Below are 21400 nucleotides of genomic sequence, written 5' to 3'. Positions count from 1 at the left end.
GTTAATCAAATAACAACTCTTTGTCCATGGTTAGGAAACATAACCATCTTTGATTAACGAGCTAGTCAAGTAGAGGCATACTAGTGACACTCTGTTTGTCTATGTATTCACACATGTATTATGTTTCCGGTTAATACAATTCTAGCATGAATAATAAACATTTATCATGATATAAGGAAATAAATAATAACTTTATTATTGCCTCTAGGGCATATTTCCTTCAGATGACCCATGGGAGATGGGTATAGGGAGAGAGATCAGAGGACGGCGGAGATGATGCGCGGAGAAGGACCAAGATTTACTGGTTGGAGAGGGAGATCACCGGAGAACCTAGGACACCAGTGGGAGGAGGGGTGGGAGACATCTTTTCCTTGTAGGTGAAAGTGTTGTTATGATTGTTGTTAGCTATGGAACTAATGAGTTAGTTGCGGGATGATGTATTATGGAATGAGTAAAGAGACTTGCCGGTAACGAGATTGAACTAGGTATTGAGATACCGACGATCGAATCTCGAGCAAGTAACATACCGATGACAAAGGGAACAACGTATGTTGTTATGTGGTTTGACCGATAAAGATCTTCGTAGAGTATGTAGGAGCCAATATGGGCATCCAGGTCCCGCTATTGGTTATTGACAAGAGAGGTGTCTCGGTCATGTCTACATAGTTCTCGAACCCGTAGGGTCCGCACGCTTAACGTTCATTGACGATATAGTACTATGAGTTATGTATGTTGGTGATCGAATGTTGTTCGGAGTTTTGGATGAGATCACAGATATGACGAGGAACTCCGGAATGGTCCAGAAGTAAAGATTGATATGTGGATAGTAGTGTTTGATCTCCGGAAGGGTTCCGGAATTCACCGAAAGGGGTTCCGGATGTTTCCCGAAATGTTTGGGCACGAGAACACTTTATCTGGGCCAAAGGGGAAAGCCCACGAGGCTTTTGGAAAGTGCAAAAGGAAGTTTTGCGGAGACCAAAGGCTAGACGCCAGGAACCCTGGCGTCTAGGGGGTAGACGCCGGGAACCCTGGCGTCTAGCCCTGGAGTCCGAGAAGGACTCGTGCCTTTCGGGTGAAACCGACTTTGAGGAGGCTTTTACTCCAAGTTTCGACCCCAGGGCTCAACATATAAATAGAGGGGTAGGGCTAGCACCAAAGACACATCAAGAAACACCAAGCCGTGTGCCGGCAACCCCGTCTATGGAGATTGTTCTTCACCAACACCGTCACCACGCCGTCGTGCTGTCGGAACTCATCTACTACTTCGCCCCTCTTGCTGGATCGAGAAGGCGAGGACGTCACCGAGCCAAACGTGTGCAGAACTCGGAGGTGTCGTGCTTTCGGTACTTGGATCGGTCGGACGTGAAGACGTACGACTACATCAACCGCGTTGATATAACGCATCCGCGAACGGCCTACGAGGGTACCTAGACAACACTCTCCCCTCTCGTTGCTATGCATCACCATGATCTTGCGTGTGCGTAGGAAATTTTTTGAAATTACTACGTTCCCCAACAGTGGCATCCGAGCCTAGGTTTTATGCGTTGATGTTGTGCACGAGTAGAACACAAGTGAGTTGTGGGCGATATAAGTCATACTGCTTACCAGCATGTCATACTTTGGTTCGGTGGTATTGTTGGATGAAGCGGCCCGGACCGACATTACGCGTACACTTACGCGAGACTGGTTCTACCGACGTGCTTTGCACACAGGTGGCTGGCGGGTGTCAGTTTCTCCAACTTTAGTTGAACCAAGTGTGGCTACGCCCGGTCCTTGTGAAGGTTAAAACAGCACCAACTTGACAAACTATCGTTGTGGTTTTGATGCGTAGGTAAGAACGGTTCTTGCTTAAGCCCGTAGCAGCCACGTAAAACTTGCAACAACAAAGTAGAGGACGTCTAACTTGTTTTTGCAGGGCATGTTGTGATGTGATATGGTCAAGACATGATGCTAAATTTTATTGTATGAGATGATCATGTTTTGTAACTGAGTTATCGGCAACTGGCAGGAGCCATATGGTTGTCGCTTTATTGTATGCAATGCAATTGCGTTGTAATGCTTTACTTTATTACTAAGCGGTAGCGATAGTCGTGGAAGCATAAGATTGGCGAGACGACAACGATGCTACGATGGTGATCAAGGTGTCGCGCCGGTGACGATGGTGATCATGACGGTGCTTCGGAGATGGAGATCACAAGCACAAGAAGATGATGGCCATATCATATCACTTATATTGATTGCATGTGTTGTTTATCTTTTATGCATCTTATCTTGCTTTGATTGACGGTAGCATTATAAGATGATCTCTCACTAAATTTCAAGATAAAAGTGTTCTCCCTGAGTATGCACCGTTGCCAAAGTTCGTCGTGCCCAGACACCACGTGATGATCGGGTGTGATAAGCTCTACGTCCATCTACAACGGGTGCAAGCTAGTTTTTGCACACGCAGAATACTCAGGTTAAACTTGACGAGCCTAGCATATGCAGATATGGCCTTGGAACACTGATACCGAAAGGTCGAGCATGAATCATATAGTAGATATGATCAACATATTGATGTTCACCATTGAAAGCTACTCCATTTCACGTGATGATCGGTTATGGTTTAGTTGATTTGGATCACGTGATCACTTAGAAGATTAGAGGGATGTCTTTCTAAGTGGGAGTTCTTAAGTAATATGATTAATTGAACTTAAATTTATCATGAACTTAGTCCTGGTAGTATTAACATATCTATGTTGTAGATCAATAGCTCGCGTTTAGCGCCCCTGTTTTATTTTTGATATGTTCCTAGAGAAAACTAAGTTGAAAGATGTTAGTAGCAATGATGCGGATTGGATCCGTGATCTGAGGTTTATCCTCATTGCTGCACAGAAGAAATATGTCTTTGATGCACCGCCAGGTGACAAACCTATTGCAGGAGCAGATGCAGATGTTATGAACATTTGGCTAGCTCAATATGATGACTATTTGATAGTTTAGTGCACCATGCTTAAACGGCTTAGAATCGGGACTTCAAAGACGTTTTGAACGTCATGGACCATATGAGATGTTCCAGGAGTTGAAGTTAATATTTCAAGCAAATACCCGAGTTGAGAGATATGAAGTCTCCAACAAGTTCTATAGCTAAAAGATGGAGGAGAATAGCTCAAGCAGTGAGCATGTGCTCAGATTGTCTGGGTACTACAATCGCTTGAATCAAGTGGGAGTTAATCTTCCAGATAAAATAGTGATTGACAGAATTCTCTAGTCACCATCACCAAGTTAGTAGAACTTCATGATGAACTATGATATGCAAGGGATAACAGAAAAGATTCCCAAGCTCTTCGTAATGCTGAAATCGACGAAGGTAGAAATCAAGAAAAATATCAAGTGTTGATGGTAGACAAGACCACTAGTTTCAAGAAAAGGGCAAAGGGAAGAAGGGGAACTTCAAGAAGAACGGCAAGCAAGTTGCTGCTCAAGTGAAGAAGCCCAAGTCTGGTCCTAAGCCTGAGACTAAGTGCTTCTACTGCAAAGGGACTGGTCACTGGAAGCGGAACTTCCCCAACTATTTGGCGGATAAGAAGGATGGCAAAGTGAATAAAGGTATATTTGATATACAGATTATTGATGTGTATTTTACTAGTGTTCATAGCAGCCCCTCGGTATTTGATACTGGTTTAGTTGCTAAGAGTAGTAACTCGAAACGGGAGTTGAAGAATAAACATAGACTAGTTAAGGGTGAAGTGACGATGTGTGTTGGAAGTGGTTCCAAAATTGATATGATCATCATCGCACACTCCCTATACTTTTGGGATTAGTGTTGAACCTAAATAAGTGTTATTTGGTGTTTGCGTTGAGCATGAATATGATTTGATCATGTTTATTGCAATACGGTTATTCATTTAAGTAAGAGAATAAATTGTTGTTCTGTTTACATGAATAAAACCTTATATGGTTACACACCCAATGAAAATGGTTCATTGGATCTCGATCGTAGTGATACACATATTCATAATATTGAAACCAAAAGATGCACAGTTAATAATGATGGTGAAATTTATTTGTGGCACTGCCGTTTAGGTCATATTGGTGTAAAGCGCATGAAGAAAATCCATGCTGATGGGCTTTTGGAATCACTTGATTATGAATCAGTTGATGCTTGCGAACCATGCCTCATGGGCAAGATGACTAAGACTCCGTTCTCCGGAACAATGGAGCGAGCAACTGACTTATTGGAAATAATACATACTGATGTATGCGGTCCGATGAGTGTTAAGGCTCATGGCAAGTATCATTATTTTCTGACCTTCACAGATGATTTGAGCGTATATGGGTATATCTACTTAATGAAACACAAGTCTGAAACATTTGAAAAGTTCAAAGAATTTCAGAGTGAAGTGGAGAATCATCGTAACAAGAAAATAAAAGTTTCTACGATATGATCGCAGAGGTAAAATATTTGAGTTAAGAGTTTGGCCTTCAGTTAAAACAATGTGAAATAGTTTCACTACTCACGCACCTGGAACACCACAGTGTAATGGTGTGTCCGAACGTCATAACCGTACTTTATTAGATATGGTGCGATCTATGATGTCTCTTACCGATCTACCACTATCATTTTGGGGTTATGTATTAGAGACAGCTGCATTCACGTTAAATAGGGCACCATCTAAACCGTTGAGACGACACCATATGAACTATGGTTTGGCAAGAAACCTAAGCTGTCGTTTCTTAAAGTTTGAGGTTGCAATGCTTATGTGAAAAAGTTTCAACCTGATAAGCTCTAACCCAAATCGGAGAAGTGCGTCTTCATAGGATACCCAAAAGAAAATGTTGGGTACACCTTCTATCACAGATCCGAAGGCAATATATTCGTTGCTTTGTATGGATCCTTTTTAGAAAAGGAGTTTCTCTCTAAAGAAGTGAGTGGGAGGAAAGTAGAACTTGATGAGGTAACTGTATCTGCTCCCTTATTGGAAAGTAGTTCATCACAGAAATCTGTTCCTGAGACTACTACACCGATTAGTGAGGAAGCTAATGATGATGATCATGTAACTTCAGATCAAGTTACTACCGAACCTCGTAGGTAAACCAGAGTGAGATCCGCGCCAGAGTAGTACGATAATCCTGTTCTGGAGGTCATGTTACTTGACCATGACGAGCCTACGAACTATGAGGAAGCGATGATGAGCCCAGATTCCGCAAAATGGCTTGAGGCCATGAAATCTGAGATGAGATCCATGTATGAGAACAAAGTATGGACTTTGATTGACTTGCCCAATGATCGGCGAGCCATTGAGATTAAATGGATCTTCAAGAGGAAGACGGACGCTGATAGTAGTGTTACTATCTACAAAGCTAGAATTGTCGCAAAAAGGTTTTCGACAAGTTCAAGGTGTTGACTACGATGAGAGTTTCTCACTCGTATCTATGCTTAAGTCTGTCCGAATCATGTTAGCAATTGCCGCATTTTATGAAATCTGGAAAATGGATAAACAAAACTGCATTCCTTAATGGATTTATTAAAGAAGAGTTGTATATGATGCAACCAGAAGGTTTTGTCAATCCTAAAGGTACTAACAAAATATGCAAGCTCCAGCGATCCATCTATGGACTGGTGCAAGCATCTCGGAGTTGGAATATACACTTTGATAAGTTGATCAAAGCATATAGTTTTATACAGACTTGCGGTGAAGCCTGTATTTACAAGAAAGTGAGTGGGAGCACTACAGCATTTCTGATAAGTATATGTGAAAGACATATTGTTGATCGGAGATAATGTAAAATTATTCTGCAAAGCATAAAGGAATGTTTGAAAGGAGTTTTACAAAGAAAGACCTCAGTGAAGCTGCTTACATATTGAGCATCAAGATCTATAGAGATAGATCAAGACGCTTGATAAGGTTTTCAATGAGTACATACCTTGACAAGATTTTGAACTAGTTCAAAATGGAACAGTCAAAGAAGGATTACTTGCCTGTGTTACAAAGGTGTGAAGTTGAGTAAGACTCAAAACCCGACCACGGCAGAAGATAGAGAGAGAATGAAAGTCATCCCCTATGCCTCAGCCATAGGTTCTATAAAGTATGCCATGCTGTGTACCAGACCTATTGTATACCCTGCCCTGAGTTTGGCAAGGGAGTACAATAGTGATCTAGGAGTAGATCACTGGACATTGGTCAAAATTATCCTTAGTGGAATAAGGATATGTTTCTCGATTATGGAGGTGACAAAAGGTTCGTCGTAAAGGGTTACGTCGATGCAAGTTTTGACACTGATCCAGATGACTCTAAGTCTTAATCTGGATACATATTGAAAGTGGGAGCAATTAGCTAGAGTAGCTCTGTGCAGAGCATTGTTGACATAGAAATTTGCAAAATATATACGGATCTGAATGTTGCAGACCCGTTGACTAAACTTCTCTCACAAGCAAAACATGATCACACCTTAGTACTCTTTGGGTGTTAATCACATAGCGATGTGAACTAGATTATTGACTCTAGTAAACCCTTTGGGTGTTGGTCACATGACGATGTGAAGTATGGGTGTTAATCACATGGTGATGTGAACTATTGATGTTAAATCACATGACGATGTGATCTAGATTATTGACTCTAGTGCAAGTGGGAGACTGAAGGAAATATGCCCTAGAGGCAATAATAAAGTTATTATTTATTTCCTTATTTCATGATAAATGTTTATTATTCATGCTAGAATTTTATTAACCGGAAACATAATACATGTGTGAATACATAGACAAACAGAGTGTCACTAGTATGCCTCTACTTGACTAGCTCGTTGATCGAAGATGGTTAAGTTTCCTAACCATAGACATGAGTTGTCATTTGATTAACGGGATCACATCATTAGGAGAATGATGTGATTGACTTGACCCATTCTGTTAGCTTAGCACTCGATCGTTTAGTTTGTTGCTATTGCTTTCTTCATGACTTATACATGTTCCTATGACTATGAGATTATGCAACTCCCGTTTACCGGAGGAACACTTTGTGTGCCACCAAACGTCACAACGTAACTGGGTGATTATAAAGGTGCTCTACAGGTGTCTCCAAAGGTACTTGTTGGGTTGGCGTATTTTGAGATTAGGATTTGTCACTCCGATTGTCGGAGAGGTATCTCTGGGCCCACTCGGTAATGCACATCACTATCAGCCTTGCAAGCATTGCAACTAATGAGTTAGTTGCGCGATGATGTATTACGGAACGAGTAAAGAGACTTGCCGGTAACGAGATTGAACTAGGTATGGAGATACCGACGATCGAATCTCGGGCAAGTAACATACCGATTACAAAGGAAACAACGTATGTTGTTATGCGGTCTGACCGATAAAGATCTTCGTAGAGTATGTAGGAGCCAATATGGGCATCCAGGTCCCGCTATTGGTTATTGACAAGAGAGGTGTCTCGGTCATGTCTACATAGTTCTCGAACCCATAGGGTCCGCACGCTTAACGTTCGTTGACAATATAGTACTATGAGTTATGTATGTTGGTGACTGAATGTTGTTCGGAGTTTTGGATGAGATCACAGATATGACGAGGAACTCCGGAATGGTCCGGAAGTAAAGATTGATATGTGGATAGTAGTGTTTGATCTCCGGAAGGGTTCCGGAATTCACCGGAAGGGGTTCCGGATGTTTCCTGAAATGTTTGGGCACGAGAACACTTTATCTGGGCCAAAGGGGAAAGCCCACGAGGCTTTTGGAAAGTGCAAAAGGAAGTTTTGCGGAGACCAGAGGCTAGACGCCAGGAACCCTGGCATCTAGTGGGTAGACGCCGGGAACTCTGGCGTCTAGCCCTGGAGTCCGAGAAGGACTCTTGCCTTTCGGGTGAAACCGACTTTGAGGAGGCTTTTACTCCAAGTTTCGACCCCAGGGCTCAACATATAAATAGAGGGGTAGGGCTAGCACCAAAGACACATCAAGAAACACCAAGCCGTGTGTCGGCAACCCCGTCCCCTCTAGTTTATCCTCCGTCATAGTTTTCATAGTGCTTAGGCGAAGCCCTGCGGAGATTGTTCTTCACCAACACCGTCACCACGCCGTCGTGCTGCCGGAACTCATCTACTACTTCGCCCCTCTTGTTGGATCGAGAAGGCGAGGACGTCACCGAGCCGAACATGTGCAGAACTCGGAGGTGACGTGCTTTCGGTACTTGGATCGGTCGGACGTGAAGACGTACGACTACATCAACCGCGTTGATATAACGCTTCCGCGAACGGTCTACGAGGGTACGTAGACAACACTCTCCCCTCTCGTTGCTATGCATCACCATGATCTTGCGTGTGCATAGGAAATTTTTTGAAATTACTACGTTCCCCAACAGTTTGGATATCGGAAGTATTCCGGGTGAAATCGGGATTTTACCGGAGTACCGGGAGGTTACCGGAACCCCCCGGGAGCTTAATGGGCCATAGTGGGCCTTGTGGAGAAGAGGAGAGGCGGCTAGGGTAGCCCCCCCCCCTAGTCCAAATAGGACAAGGAGAGGGGGCGCCCCTCCCCCCCCCCCTTTCCTTCCTCTCTCCCTCCTCTTTCCCCCTCCACTCCTAGTCCAACAAGGAAAAGGGAGGGAGTCCTACTCCCGGTAGGAGTAGGACTCCTCCTGGCGTGCCCCCTCTAGGCCGGCCGCACCTCCCCCCTTGCTCCTTTATATACGGGGGCAGGGGGCACCCTAGAGACACAACAATTGATCGTTTGATCTTTTAGCTGTGTGCGGTGCCCCCCTCCACCATAGTCCACCTCGATAATATTGTAGCGGTGCTTAGGCGAAGCCCTACGTCGGTAGAACATCATCATCGTCACCACGCCATCGTGCTGACGAAACTCTCCCTCAACACTCGGCTGGATCGGAGTTCGAGGGACGTCATCGGGCTGAACATGTGCTGAACTCGGAGGTGTCGTGCGTTCGGTACTTGATCGGTCGGATCGTGAAGTCGTACGACTACATCAACCGCGTTGTGCTAACGCTTCCGCTTTCGGTCTACGAGGGTACGTGGAGAACACTCTCCCCTCTCGTTGCTATGCATCACCATGATCTTGCGTGTGCGTAGGAAATTTTTTAAAATTACTACGTTCCCCAACACCTTGAGCGCTGGAAGGCACACTGGCTCGCCGTGGAGGGGCCAACGGTGAGCGGCAGATGCAATATGAGCAGATGTTGCGCCATGACGAGGAGGCTCTGCGGCTTGGGAAGGAGGAGTACGCCCGCCTCGCCGCTATGCTGCCGCCGCAGCAGACGTCGGAGGAGGCTGCCCTGGCGGTCTATCAAGCCGCGTTCGGTTGGGCTGGGCCTCCCCCGTCTTCTTTGACCTCACCGGGCGGTGACGACGACGACGGCAAGGGCAACGGCAACGGCAAAGGCAAGACAGTCTACTAAGGCAGCATGCGGGCGGTTATTAGTTTGTTTTTAAAAAATTTAGTTGTTTAAGTGGACTTTGGCCGGCCATTTATATATAACCGCTGGGCGCATCTGCTGGCCTAAATGAAAAATCAGACGCGCATGTTTGTCTGGCCGATCCAAATAAATAAAAAGCAGACAAAGCGCATGTCCGTTTGGATCTGCGCGTTGAAGTTGCTCTAAGCAACCAAACCTGTGGTTGGCTCAAAAAATGTGGTTGGTTCACGTTCAGAAAACTGATTTATTTTGACGAGGGAACCAATAATTCTGTGTGCCGATCTGACCGATGGGACGGCAAAAAACAAGATCACGTGTCGCGTGCTTGTTCGCCGACCGCATTGTTGATTGTTGGGTGCCCCTACGCGCACCGCACAAGAGCACAGCCAGTTGATCAGTTGATCTGTACCACCACACTTTGGCTCCTCCGCCCTCTGCTCTCTTCTGCTCGGCAGCCGAATCTCCCTCCGCCCCGCCCGTGCTCAGGTGAGAAACCTCGCCCCTCCCCCACCCATCGCTCCTCCATTTTGCTCGGCCCATTCCGTCTTTTGGTGGCGGGGCTTTCAGTTCCATCGATTCTCTAATTACGGATGACGCCTCGTTGAACAGAAACCCTCGGCGCCTTGCCCCTTTGCCAGAGGATGCCATTAACTCAGGTTTGCTCTTTCCTCTCGACACTACGTTTTTCAAGCAGTACATGTTTCCTGATGCATAAGAGTAATTTGTGAGGCATTACAATAAAGACTTACTGTAAGGGGCGTATTTAACTGTAATTTTCTGTAAAGAAAAAGGAATGCGTGCGCATATAGCAATTGTAGTTCAGAAAATGGTACGGTGTTGCCAAGACAAGTCTGCTTGTCGCGATGTAATTTTAGGTATGGTGGTTTGGATGAGCAATTGAGCATGTGATATGTATATAGTAGGATGACGGTTGTATGTATGGACGTATGGTCACATTGGCGGAGCTTAGGCAAGGCCGAATGGCCATGGCCCGCCCAGCTCCGGCACTTCTCCTCATATATATATATAGGAAATTATTTAGGAATAATATATCCTTACTCCTATGAAGATCTTTAATTGGTGGCGGTGGTTCATTCATCTTCGGGCCACGCCAACTGTTGACCTGGCCCAAACAATTTAAGGGAGAGCGGGTTTGGATGATTTTTGCTCAGCCAAATGATAGTACAGTGTTCTTCTTAAACATTTTTCTGTATGTTATCCTAACCTATGTGTGTCAGGTGCACAAACGTGGGGCTATAAGCCGTTCCATTGACATTGGTAGGTTCTCTGAATATGGAGAACTGAATCAAGCTTTGGCCCACATGTTTGGCATGGAAGGGCGACTCGAAGATCGACAGAGTATGGGTTGGAAATGTATCTACCAGGATTATGAGGGCGACTTCCTATTTGTCGGTGATGACCCATGGGAGTAAGTCCACCGTTAGTTTTCTGCCTATGGCTATATGAACTTCTCAAGATTCCCTGTTAAAATGTCATGAATTGATACAACTGAAACACGAATGTGTGCGTATTTCCTTTAAAAAAATGAGAAGTTTAGAACACTGCCCTCTTTTCTTTTACTGTTCATGATGAAAGATTGTACTGGTCGGTTACCTTGACATTTTTGGCATTGATGCTGCAGGGAGTTTGTGATCATCGTCAAGTCCATTTGGATCTTGTCGCCTCAAGAGGTTCTTCAGCCGATGTTTCCGGGTGGTGATTTAACATCAAGGCTGTAGCCTACGAAATCAATGCAGTGAAGAATATAGTGTATATGTGTGAGCTTATTGTTGTGAGGGCTAAAATTCTGCCAAGACTAGCTTGATCATGCGCGCTGCAATATTTGCCGTGAGGCCTAAATTCTCCTAAGGCTATACATTTGATCATGGGTGCTGCGACGCGCCATTTAAATGCTACGTGCATTGTCTCTGGGATATACTTTTTTCATGCCTGTACTATTTTCACACAACAATAGTGTGTTTAACTCTCTGAGAAAGAGAAGATGATAGCATCGGAGGTAAATACATCAGGAGTCATAGAACTTGCACGTGACAGTCAGTTTGGTGCACAAAGTTGTAAAATACGTGTTTCTGGTCATCAAACTTGCACAAACGTTCATATACGGTCGCATTCCATGTACGCAGACGTATCCGTGGCCTATGTGGCATACCAGCATGGCCAGGGCCCACTGTAAGCCCACCACGCATGATAGATCTGTAGGCTTTTTCTTTATTTATGTATTATGCACCTATTTTTTAACTTATTAAGCCCCTAAAATAAAATAATTTTTTATTTACGTATAAAGCCCCTAAAATAAAATGGAAAAATAAGGGATGGTTTGGTTACAAACTAGGGACGTGCCCCTACTAGGCTTGGGTTAACAACCACCAAACCAATGACCATTCATGTCTAGATAGCACGAATAGTTTTTATATCATATAAACACGGCCGAAAAAGGGCCCACTGTAAGCCCACCACGCATGATAGATCTGTAGGCTTTTTCTTTATTTATGTATTATGCACCTATTTTTTAACTTATTAAGCCCCTAAAATAAAATAATTTTTTATTTACGTATAAAGCCCCTAAAATAAAATGGAAAAATAAGGGATGGTTCGGTTACAAACTAGGGACGTGCCCCTACTAGGCTTGGGTTAACAACCACCAAACCAATGACCATTCATGTCTAGATAGCACTAATAGTTTTTATATCATATAAACACGGCCGAAAAATCAATTTTGCAAGAAATGTAACCTCAAAAAAGGGAGCACCATGGCTCGACTATGTGACCTCGTGGTCAACGTTAACTAAGATTACCACTGGGCTTCGACAACACAACATATCAAATGGGACAAATATTTTTCATGTTGTTATTCCTTCTTGTTCTATGTAAGAAAAAAAATTATATTATTGTGTTTGTGATATTTAATAAATGTTTATGTGTTACAAAAAAAGGTGTGTGACATTTAAAAAAAATAAACATTGTAAACCACATTTGTGTAATTAAAAATGATACATTGCATTTTAAAAATGTTCATGCATTCCAAAAAAACTGGTCATGACATTTTTCAAATGCCTATACAATGTATAAAACAGTTTGTGTAGCTTTAAAATGTTTCACACCATCCAAAAATGTTAAAAACATAGTTGAAAAAAGTTTCAAAACTTGTATTTGAAAAAAATGCCAATCATACACTTAAAAAGTATTAAGCATATATTTTTTAAATACTCCAAACATAGATGTATACTGGAGTATTTAAAACATATGTGTATCAAAACATAGATGTATACTGGAGTATTTAAAACATCAAAACATATATGTATCACATGGAGTATATGTTTCAATACACATAAATTTCAAAACTTGTATTTGAAAAAATGTTAATATGGACGTGTTGTGTTGATTAACATTTTTCCAAATACAAGTTTTTGAAACTTTTTAAAATGCTGCGTACCTTTTTTGTAACACATAAATATTTTTTGAGTGTCACAAACACAAGAATATAAATTGTTTTCTTACATCTGGACGTGTTGTGTTGTCGGTGGTAATGTTAGTTAACCTTGAGCACAAGGTCACATGGTCGAGCCACGGTGCTCATTTTTTCCGTGTTACATTTCTTGTAAAAATTATTTTCAGTCAATGTTTACATGATACAGAAATTAGTCATGCTACATAGACATGAATGATCAGTAGTCTGGTGGTTGTCCACGTGTGACTACTAGGGCACGTTGCAGCTTCAAGACCCCACATCGCTTGTTTTTTCATTTTATTTTTAGGGGCTTAATACGAAAATAAAAAAAGTCAAAGGCTTCTCTGCAGATCTACATGCTACAGCGGATGACAATGGGCCCTGGCCACACTGGAATGCCATATAGCCTATGGATACGTCCGTGTACATGAAATGTGATCGTATATGAACGCTTGTACAAGTTTGATGACCGGAAACATGTATTTTACAAGTTTGTGCACCAAACTGACCATCGTGTGCAAGTTCTATGACTTCGGGTGTATTTACCTCATAGCATCGACTAAGATTTACCGCTTGGCATACATAGCGCGTTACACATGACAACTCATTCGCAAAGAGTAAGGAGTAATATCTGTTGGAATTTGGAAAATAATCCGAGCTTGCTGATTTGGTTAGCTTCCAAATCATGATCATGGTATATGTTTGTGTATGTTTCAAATTACAGCGTGAGTGGTCTACTCTAGTTAGTGTTATTTTGATGCGATGGATCCTTGGCAAACCCATGCGGGGGTGAGGTCGAGAGAGGTGACTCATGCTAGCGCCTCAGGGCGGACGATCATTGTATGGTGGAGCGACAAGGCAAAGACGGTGAGCACACTATTGTTGCTGGCGGCCGTTGTCCAGTGGAGCACGTCAAGATCATCTTCTGGAGAGTTAGACAGATAATGAAGTCATGTGTTGGCTCAAGGCCAGTGTGAGGGTGTGAGGTCCGCATGGGGACGGCGTGAGATCATTGTTGTACGAAATTGGTGAGATGTTAACTTCGATTACACCATAGTCAGTGAAATGCCGATATGAGAGAGGCAACATGATGCCGCTAAGGCAGGATGAGTCATGAAGTTCGTGTCAAGTGTTTGTGAACATGTGTCTGTTTGTGAGAGACAGTATTTTAGTTGAAGCACATCACAATCGAGGGGCTATCCGGTCCTGAGTGTGTCACCATGGGTGAAGAATGTGCACGATGACAAGAAATCAGGTTGTCATTGTCACGGTCATGAAATCCCTAGCAGCGCGCTAGACGGTATGTTAGTTCCTGATGCACAGGATTTGAGGGAGTTTCAAATCCTGGGGCTTGAGGAGGAAGAGAGGAGGAAAGGATGAGCACACACAGGTGCAGGGACAATTAGTTCATCTTTGATGCCCGCGACAACTTAAGTAGATAGTTGTTGGCTACAGGGCCTTGGCACCACTGGGCTTTAGTCATGCTTAACGGGCTTCCCGGGTCGGTTGCTTCACCTTAGTGTTAGTCCCCTACCTATTTCTCAAAAAAAAAAAAAATTAGTCCCCTACCTCTTCCCTCTGATCTTTAGTGTTATCGGGTTCATACGCCGTGACATTTCTCCCTTCTTGTGGAATGGCTTGACCCCTAGCCGTCGATGGGAACTAACAGCACTTTCAGCACAACTTTAACACCCAGTTGTTTGGGATCTCTGCCATATAAAAGCCTTAAAAAAGGGGTAGTGTTAAGAGCTGAATGATAAGTGGTGCTATACCAAAACTCAGCTAACGGCAACCAGTGGTGCCATGCACAAAACATCTGAAGTAAGCTTCCAAGCACTGGTTTAATCCCTCTGTCTCTGGGTGGCTAGCACTACTCAAATTCAGCTGAGTGACAGTTAACCGGAAGAAATGTTGCCAAAAGTGTCTGGTGAAAACCTTATCCCTACCAGAAATATTAGCATCAAGCAATCCATGTAGCTTGTACTCCCTCCGTTCCTAAATATAAGTTTTTTTAGACATTTCAAATGGACTACAACATACGGATGTATGTAGACATATTTTAGAGTGTAGATTCACTCATTTTGCTCTGTATGTGGTCACTTGTTGGAATCTCTAGAAAGACCTATATTTGGAAAAGAAGGGAGTATATATTATCCACAAAAACCTGAGCAATCTGTATGGTCAGGAATCTCCTCTTTCTGTCTCAGCATGGCCAGGACGGCACAACGTTTATTTTGAGGCTCGAGCGTTCTGGATATGATTAACTACAAACTATGTGTGGTTCCAAATTCAGTTTCAGGAATTCAGAGGTTGGTTCTAATCTAATGCATGATGATGTTTTGAAGTTTAGACATAAACCACTAGCTTTGCCCAGCGAAAGAAGAGTGTCATGTTCAATTGTATCAGTAAGACGACAAAGCCATCTTATCTGATGACAAGTCACAACCAAAGCAAAAATGAAAGTGTGTCAGAAATGCAGTGCATATTTACATATATATAGAAGATAACATCAGCACGTAGTATTCAGTTACCTCGATCAATAACTAGCCCCGAGCCGAGCCAACCAGCGCATGCATAATTCAGCACATAAATAGCAGCTAGAGGCACTACTACATCATCATGCCCACATAAACAGAGATATGTACTGGGTTTCCCATCCATGCGCTGGTAAAGTGGTAAGAACCACAGCTCATGTCCTTTTCCTAGCCCTCAGACTTCTTGCTCATTGCACTGGCTCTGGACGTGGTTTTTGTTGTGACGGCGGCAGATGGATCTGGAGGAGAGGCGCCATCCCCTGCCAGTTGCCTGCACATTCGGAAACAGCAAACTGAATCATTCAATCAGAAATCCTCAGCTGCTGGACTACATTATGAAACAGGTAAATATCGACTTGGGCAATATTCAGTTTCGCTTCTAGTCACAGCCTCACAGGAGGTAATTCTATTAAGCACGAAAGGTATTTAGATGGCCTCGATCGCTCGGTGATCTAACCTGCCAGCCTCCTCCACTCGCTCGAGGAAAGGGTCGACGCTATCCATGTAGGTGTTGAACTACAGATATATTTGAAAAGATGCCTGCTTTATTGATGACTTCTAACTTAGACGCACCGCCTTCACAATGTTGTTGAATTTTGCGCGAATTTTCTGCTGTTCTCTGTGGCAGCAGTCCTTAGTGAAGCAGCTTCCGAATACAAATTCAAATCCTGTGTGGTGACACAAAGAAACATGATATGTCAGTTATTTTCAGGAAACAAAGACACAATTAACGAAAAAATGCTGCTAAACCTGCAGGCTTTAACAGTTAAAGAGATGGACAGCAAGTATCGTGTTTCTGCACGAACAGCGGCAATAAATACTAACAAGGCCTCACATGAATCACCAAATTTAATGATGTTCCCATTTTAAAAGGATTTGAAGTTCAAACAAGCAATATATTAGAATAAAGAACATCACCTTAGCGATCATTGCCTCCACTTTCTTTTCTCTAAGTTCGAGGCACTACAGTTTAGGGCGCAATTACAGGGTATCTACTGGTTAATCATATAACTAGAAACAGCAGTAAGTGCAACCCTTATACAAAGTAGCACCACCAGGCACCAGCTAGCTGTACCAAATAATCCAAAATATCAAAGAGATATATCATACGAGGAAACTAAATTGTCCTGGGAGACGCACGTAGCAAATAGTTTATTTTATCAAATTCCAAGACAGTAAGTCTGAAATCAGTTGCCGCAGTCAATGTTCATGAGCAAAACACCTTATAGAATTATCAATACACAGTAGTCTGAAATCAGTCGTGGATTCATAAAGAAATATGACGGTAGAGAGTTGCCAATACACAATTGTAGAATGCAGTGAGTGAACATTATATTTCTTTGAAAGACAAAAAGGAAAAAATGTATGACACAATACATATGGTAGAATGAGGTCAGTGTAAAGCATGATCTGGGTACCAAACAGATGCATAGCTTTTTTGTGAAAGAAATTATTTGTTGGAAGTACCAAGTGTAGTATTTGAGAACATACTGGCACTCAATGCACAATACATAAATGATCAATCCATAGTCGCAAGTCAAAGATATTTCACTGTTACCAAAGCCATCTTGAGAAGCAAATACCAGCACTACAAATATACTCCAACAAAAGTGAACTAAAACTAAAAAAGGTACTAACTAATGTGGTCGAGAAATATCAGATATTGATCAATGATAAGCATCCACCCCAACCAAAAAGTAAATCTAACGCCTATTTCTTCCACATTAGAAGCACACACTCATTTCATTTGTTGGACGAAACACGGCTGTAGTATTCAGTGAAGTCCAAACGGAAGAGAAGGAACTTTAAATCAACGTGTTGCTGCAGGGGCAACTGGGAGATAAATGAATCAAGAGAAGCTGTATAATCTTTTGCAATGCTATCCAAATCTTCACCCATTTTCCGAAAAAGTTCCCCTGCGAGTTGAATCATGGCTTTTCTGCCCCCCTCCAGCCATGAACCTGTTTCCTTCGATTTTGTTTTCAGTTTACTCTTTCCCCTGCAATAAGAAGGAAAACTTAAAAGTAAATCAAACAGTAGACGTGATGAGATTTTGAGGAAAAGATGGCTAGCTATTTCTGCAATAATCTAACCTTAGTTGCAGCTCATATATCCGTTCAAACCACCTATCAGCATGGCTGCGGAACTGCAATATGATGTCAAACAAAGCAAAAAGATTTCTCAAAATTCCCAGGGACCTCTCACCCAGGAGGGACTTCTCCACAATTGAAGTGAGATACTTATCATGTCCCATGAGAAGATCATCCAAATCTTTTGCTGCATCCATTTCTTCTGAAAAACGAGCCCAGGAAACCTCCAGGACCTCAAACATAATGTAGTACTGGAAGTTGGTCACAAAATGGTTCATTTCATTGAACAGAACTTGGCATTTCCGAAGAACTGAAACAAACTGAGCCCTGATGCTTGTCCCTTCCTTGTAGAATGGAGAAGAAACAATGCAATTAGGCTTCATTGTCTTCCAGACTCCAGTCAGAGAATGGTCAACACGCTTAAGCTTCCATAGGAAGTTGAATATCTTGAGGTACATCTTCATGACTGAAGCTGTGAACACCGTGTCCAGAGGGACCCTAGCGTCATACTCCAAGGAGAAGACGTCCCAGCCACGATCACCATCTCCATGATCCATCATCTTTACTCTTATCCGGTCCAAGATGTCACGGTCATCATATTGCGCATCAGACGCACGTATTGCAGTTTCAAGCAAGCCAGCAAGGTGGAAGGAGCTAATTCTATTGGCTGGTTCTGACAACTCTGGACCAACAACATCCATCAGATACTGAACAAAATCACCCTGCCCAAGAAGCAAATATCGCTTGATAGCAAGACAATGGTCTTTAAATCGGTATCGCTTATGGATCACATCCATCAAACGTTGATCAATCCTCTTGGCTGCTTCTACCACCAATGCCTCCAAGGCATCAATCTGCCCATAACCAAGCCCACCTCGACTTGTTGTGGTGCCAACATAGGCTGCAGCCTCAGTGGCAGCCTCAGCCCAACCATTATCATCACAGCAAACTCTGAGAAAGTTGATTGACTTCCCTGTTCTGAGGATCCTTTGTGCCAGCACCGGAGAAATGAAACTCGGTAGCATATCAGACTGAATAAGGTAGCCCTCCCGCCACAAAGATTCAGCCTTAACTGGCTGCCCAACAATGAAGAACTCACCAAATACATCCTCCAATTCACCTTCAAGCACCCAGCTTCGGACCATTTCAAACAGCGGCGAGCAGACTCGCCGCAGCAAGCGGCCCATAAAGTCTTGAACCATGGGATCCCCGTGCTGTGCGTGCCCATGGATCGCACCAGCCATTCCACCACCTCTCAAGCCACGGCATCCATCCACCAAGACAGCCATCAAGCGCATTTTCACCGCAGGCTCAGCAAGCCAGACAACGAGACGCCGCAGTGAGAGGTAATTACCTGACACACCCGAATCAGACCCAGGTGTTGGGATCGGATGCAACGAGTACGACTCTAGAACTGCAAGCAGCTTATAGTAATCAGACAGCTCCTCCTGTAGAGCCGAGCAGAAGGCCTGAGCAACAGTGCCGACCTCGGTGGCGGCATGAGAGGGCAAGCGGCTCACATTGTCGGAAACGAAGCCTCGCACCTTGCGGAACAGCCAGCCGACCTCGCACAGCTTGCGTACCAGGGTGCGAGTGGAGCCAGGCACGCGGACTCCGGCGGGCAGGTCGTAGGTGTCGCTGGCCTTGTCGTACCGAACGTAGCGGCCGTCGATGCCCTGGCAGGCGTACAGCACGTCGCGCACCAGCGTGGCCTCCGACACCTCCGTCTCGTCGAGCACCAGCTCGGTGTACTCCCGCAGCGCGATCTCGCGGATGTTGTCCGGGTCCTTGGAGACGAGCGCCGCGCCGCCGGCGGGCGTGCCGGGCGCCCGCGGGGCATGCCTCGGCGGCGCGGCGGTGGGGAGGTCGGGGAGGCAGGCGGCGGCCCCGCGGCGGTGGGGGGAGAGCGAGTCGAGCAGGTAGAGGAGCGGCCAGAGGGAGGCGGGGCGGGACCGGGCGGAGAGCTTGGAGTGGAGGTCGGCGAAGGCGAGCGCGTCGTCGGGGCGGCCGGAGGCGGCGAGGCGGCGCTTGACGGACTCCGCCAGCGCGTGCTCGTCCGGGAGGACGGCCGGGGCGAGGCGGCTGGAGAGCAGCCGGTGCGCGAACCGCAGCGCGCCGCCGGAGTCGGCGGGGACGAGGCGGAGGACGAGCTCCTTGACGAGATCCCCGGACTGGTGCTCGTCCATCGGGGAGGCAGTGGGCGCTAGGGTTCTCTCGGATGCGGCGCGGGAAGGGGACGGCGGCGGCGGCGCGCAGGTGGTGCGGCAGTCCAAGCCGGCCGGCCGGCCGAGAAGGTAGGGGAATCGGGAGGTAGACCTAGCTAGAACTGAATCGCCATGGCGTCTCGCTGTCGATTTGGGTTTTTTTAGGAGGGAAAGAAGAAAGGAGAAGAGAAGGAGGGAGGCATCGGTGCATTTGGCTGGGGAAGCGAGTTTTCCTATCATGGGCTGGGGATGGGCAGTGCGGAGGCCCGTCGTCTCCTTCATCCCGTGGGCCGTCGATCTGGATGCTCTGTTCTGTCCGCCCTTCAAAACAAAAACCCTAATAGCAAAAAAAAAAGAAGATAAAAAGCCCTAAACCCCCCTCAAAAAAAGAAGAAGAAGAAAAAGCCCTGAATAAAAAAAGATCAAAATAGACTCTTCCCTCAAAAAAATCAAAATAGACTCGGCGCTAAAAAAAATCAATATAGACTAATGGATCTATACCTATGCACTCGACCGGTGTAGTGTTAACTCTTAATCAAGTCAAATTAGGCTGAATGTGTGCAATAAAATTACCGCCTAATGTAGACAACCTAATACAGTCTGTCAAACTATGTGCAAAATATGATTTCTGGTATGTATCCACTGATCCAGTCTCAGTTGAGCCATAGATGTAGATGGCTCAAAAACAGTGTCGGTAACCAAACATTCCCATAAACCACACAGATGTGAGCTCATTTAGAGCATCTCCAACAACAACACTATTTGAGAACACCAAAAAGTAAGTGAAAATTAGGGTATCAAAAAGTGATTTTTTTTGGCAAGAAAAGATGATCATCTTAAACAGTTGTCCTAAAATAGGGCAACATTGCTCTAACCGCTGCACTAAAATAGGATAGCTGCACCATAATTTCCTCCATAATTGCGTATGTTTTGAAACAACTGATGAACTATGGATAAAATTTTAACTTTTGAAAATGACCTTACACATAATTGACAACATGTTAAATTGAACTTCAAATCAACATATCAAAATCAACTCAAACCCACATATAAAGTTCAAATGCAAACCACAAGCATAGTACATCACCAACACAAATAAAATTGCATTGAACAAAGTGCATAGCCTCTCAATTTTCATCCCCTTCATTGGCACTTGTGCTTCCATTGTCTCCATGCCTTGGAACATTGTATTGCCATAATTGGCCTCATTGCCACCACTGGCTCCATTCTTTTCATGGCCTCCATCCATGCCATCACCCATAGCACCACCCTACCTTCACCCATGTCACAACCCATAGCTGTTGGGGAACGTTGCAGAAAACAAAAAATTTCCTACTCGTTTCACCAAGATCTATCTAGGAGTTCATCTAGCAACGAGTCATCGGATGCATCTACATACCTTTGTAGATCGCGCACGGAAGCGTTCAAAGAACGGTGATGATGTAGTCGAACACGACGTGATCCAAATCACCGATGACCAAGCGCCGAACGGACGGCACCTCCACGTTCAACACACGTACGGGACGGGAGACGTCTCCTCCTTCTTGATCCAGCAAGGGGAAAGGAGAGGTTGACGAAGATCCAGCAGCACGACGGCGTGGTGGTGGATGCAGGGCGTCACAGTAGCAGGGCTTCGCCTATACTACGAGGGAGAGACGTAACGGGGAGAGAGGGAGGCGCCAGGGGCTGGGGTATGAAGTCCCTCC

At 44.5% G+C, this 21400-nt stretch overlaps 2 protein-coding genes across 2 annotated transcripts; one reads left to right on the top strand and one right to left on the bottom strand.

The window, feature by feature from the left end:
• The first annotated feature begins 9741 nt into the window (after positions 1–9741).
• Positions 9742–11517, top strand: LOC125514863 (auxin response factor 5-like). Its single transcript, XM_048680229.2, has 4 exons — positions 9742–9883; positions 10007–10053; positions 10636–10826; positions 11040–11517. The coding sequence occupies exons 2-4, from the start codon at positions 10039–10041 to the stop codon at positions 11134–11136; spliced, it is 303 nt and encodes a 100-aa protein (XP_048536186.1). The 5' UTR covers positions 9742–9883; positions 10007–10038; the 3' UTR covers positions 11137–11517.
• Positions 11518–16927: 5410 nt separating this feature from the next.
• LOC125515124 (gamma-tubulin complex component 3-like) lies at positions 16928–19906 on the bottom strand. The gene is made up of 2 exons (XM_048680552.2): positions 17494–19906; positions 16928–17399 (listed from the first exon to the last, which is right to left on the bottom strand). Exons 1-2 carry the CDS (start codon positions 19674–19676, stop codon positions 17144–17146), a joined length of 2439 nt encoding a protein of 812 aa, XP_048536509.1. The 5' UTR covers positions 19677–19906; the 3' UTR covers positions 16928–17143.
• Between the last annotated feature and the right edge of the window lie 1494 nt (positions 19907–21400).

Source organism: Triticum urartu, chromosome 6A (genome assembly GCF_056163025.1).
Source record: "Triticum urartu cultivar PI428250 chromosome 6A, HENAU_Tu73, whole genome shotgun sequence".
In the NCBI taxonomy this organism is placed as follows: Eukaryota; Viridiplantae; Streptophyta; class Magnoliopsida; order Poales; family Poaceae; genus Triticum; species Triticum urartu.
The sequence above is the reverse complement of the archived record's forward strand: the minus strand, read 5'-3'. Positions and strand labels throughout refer to the sequence as shown.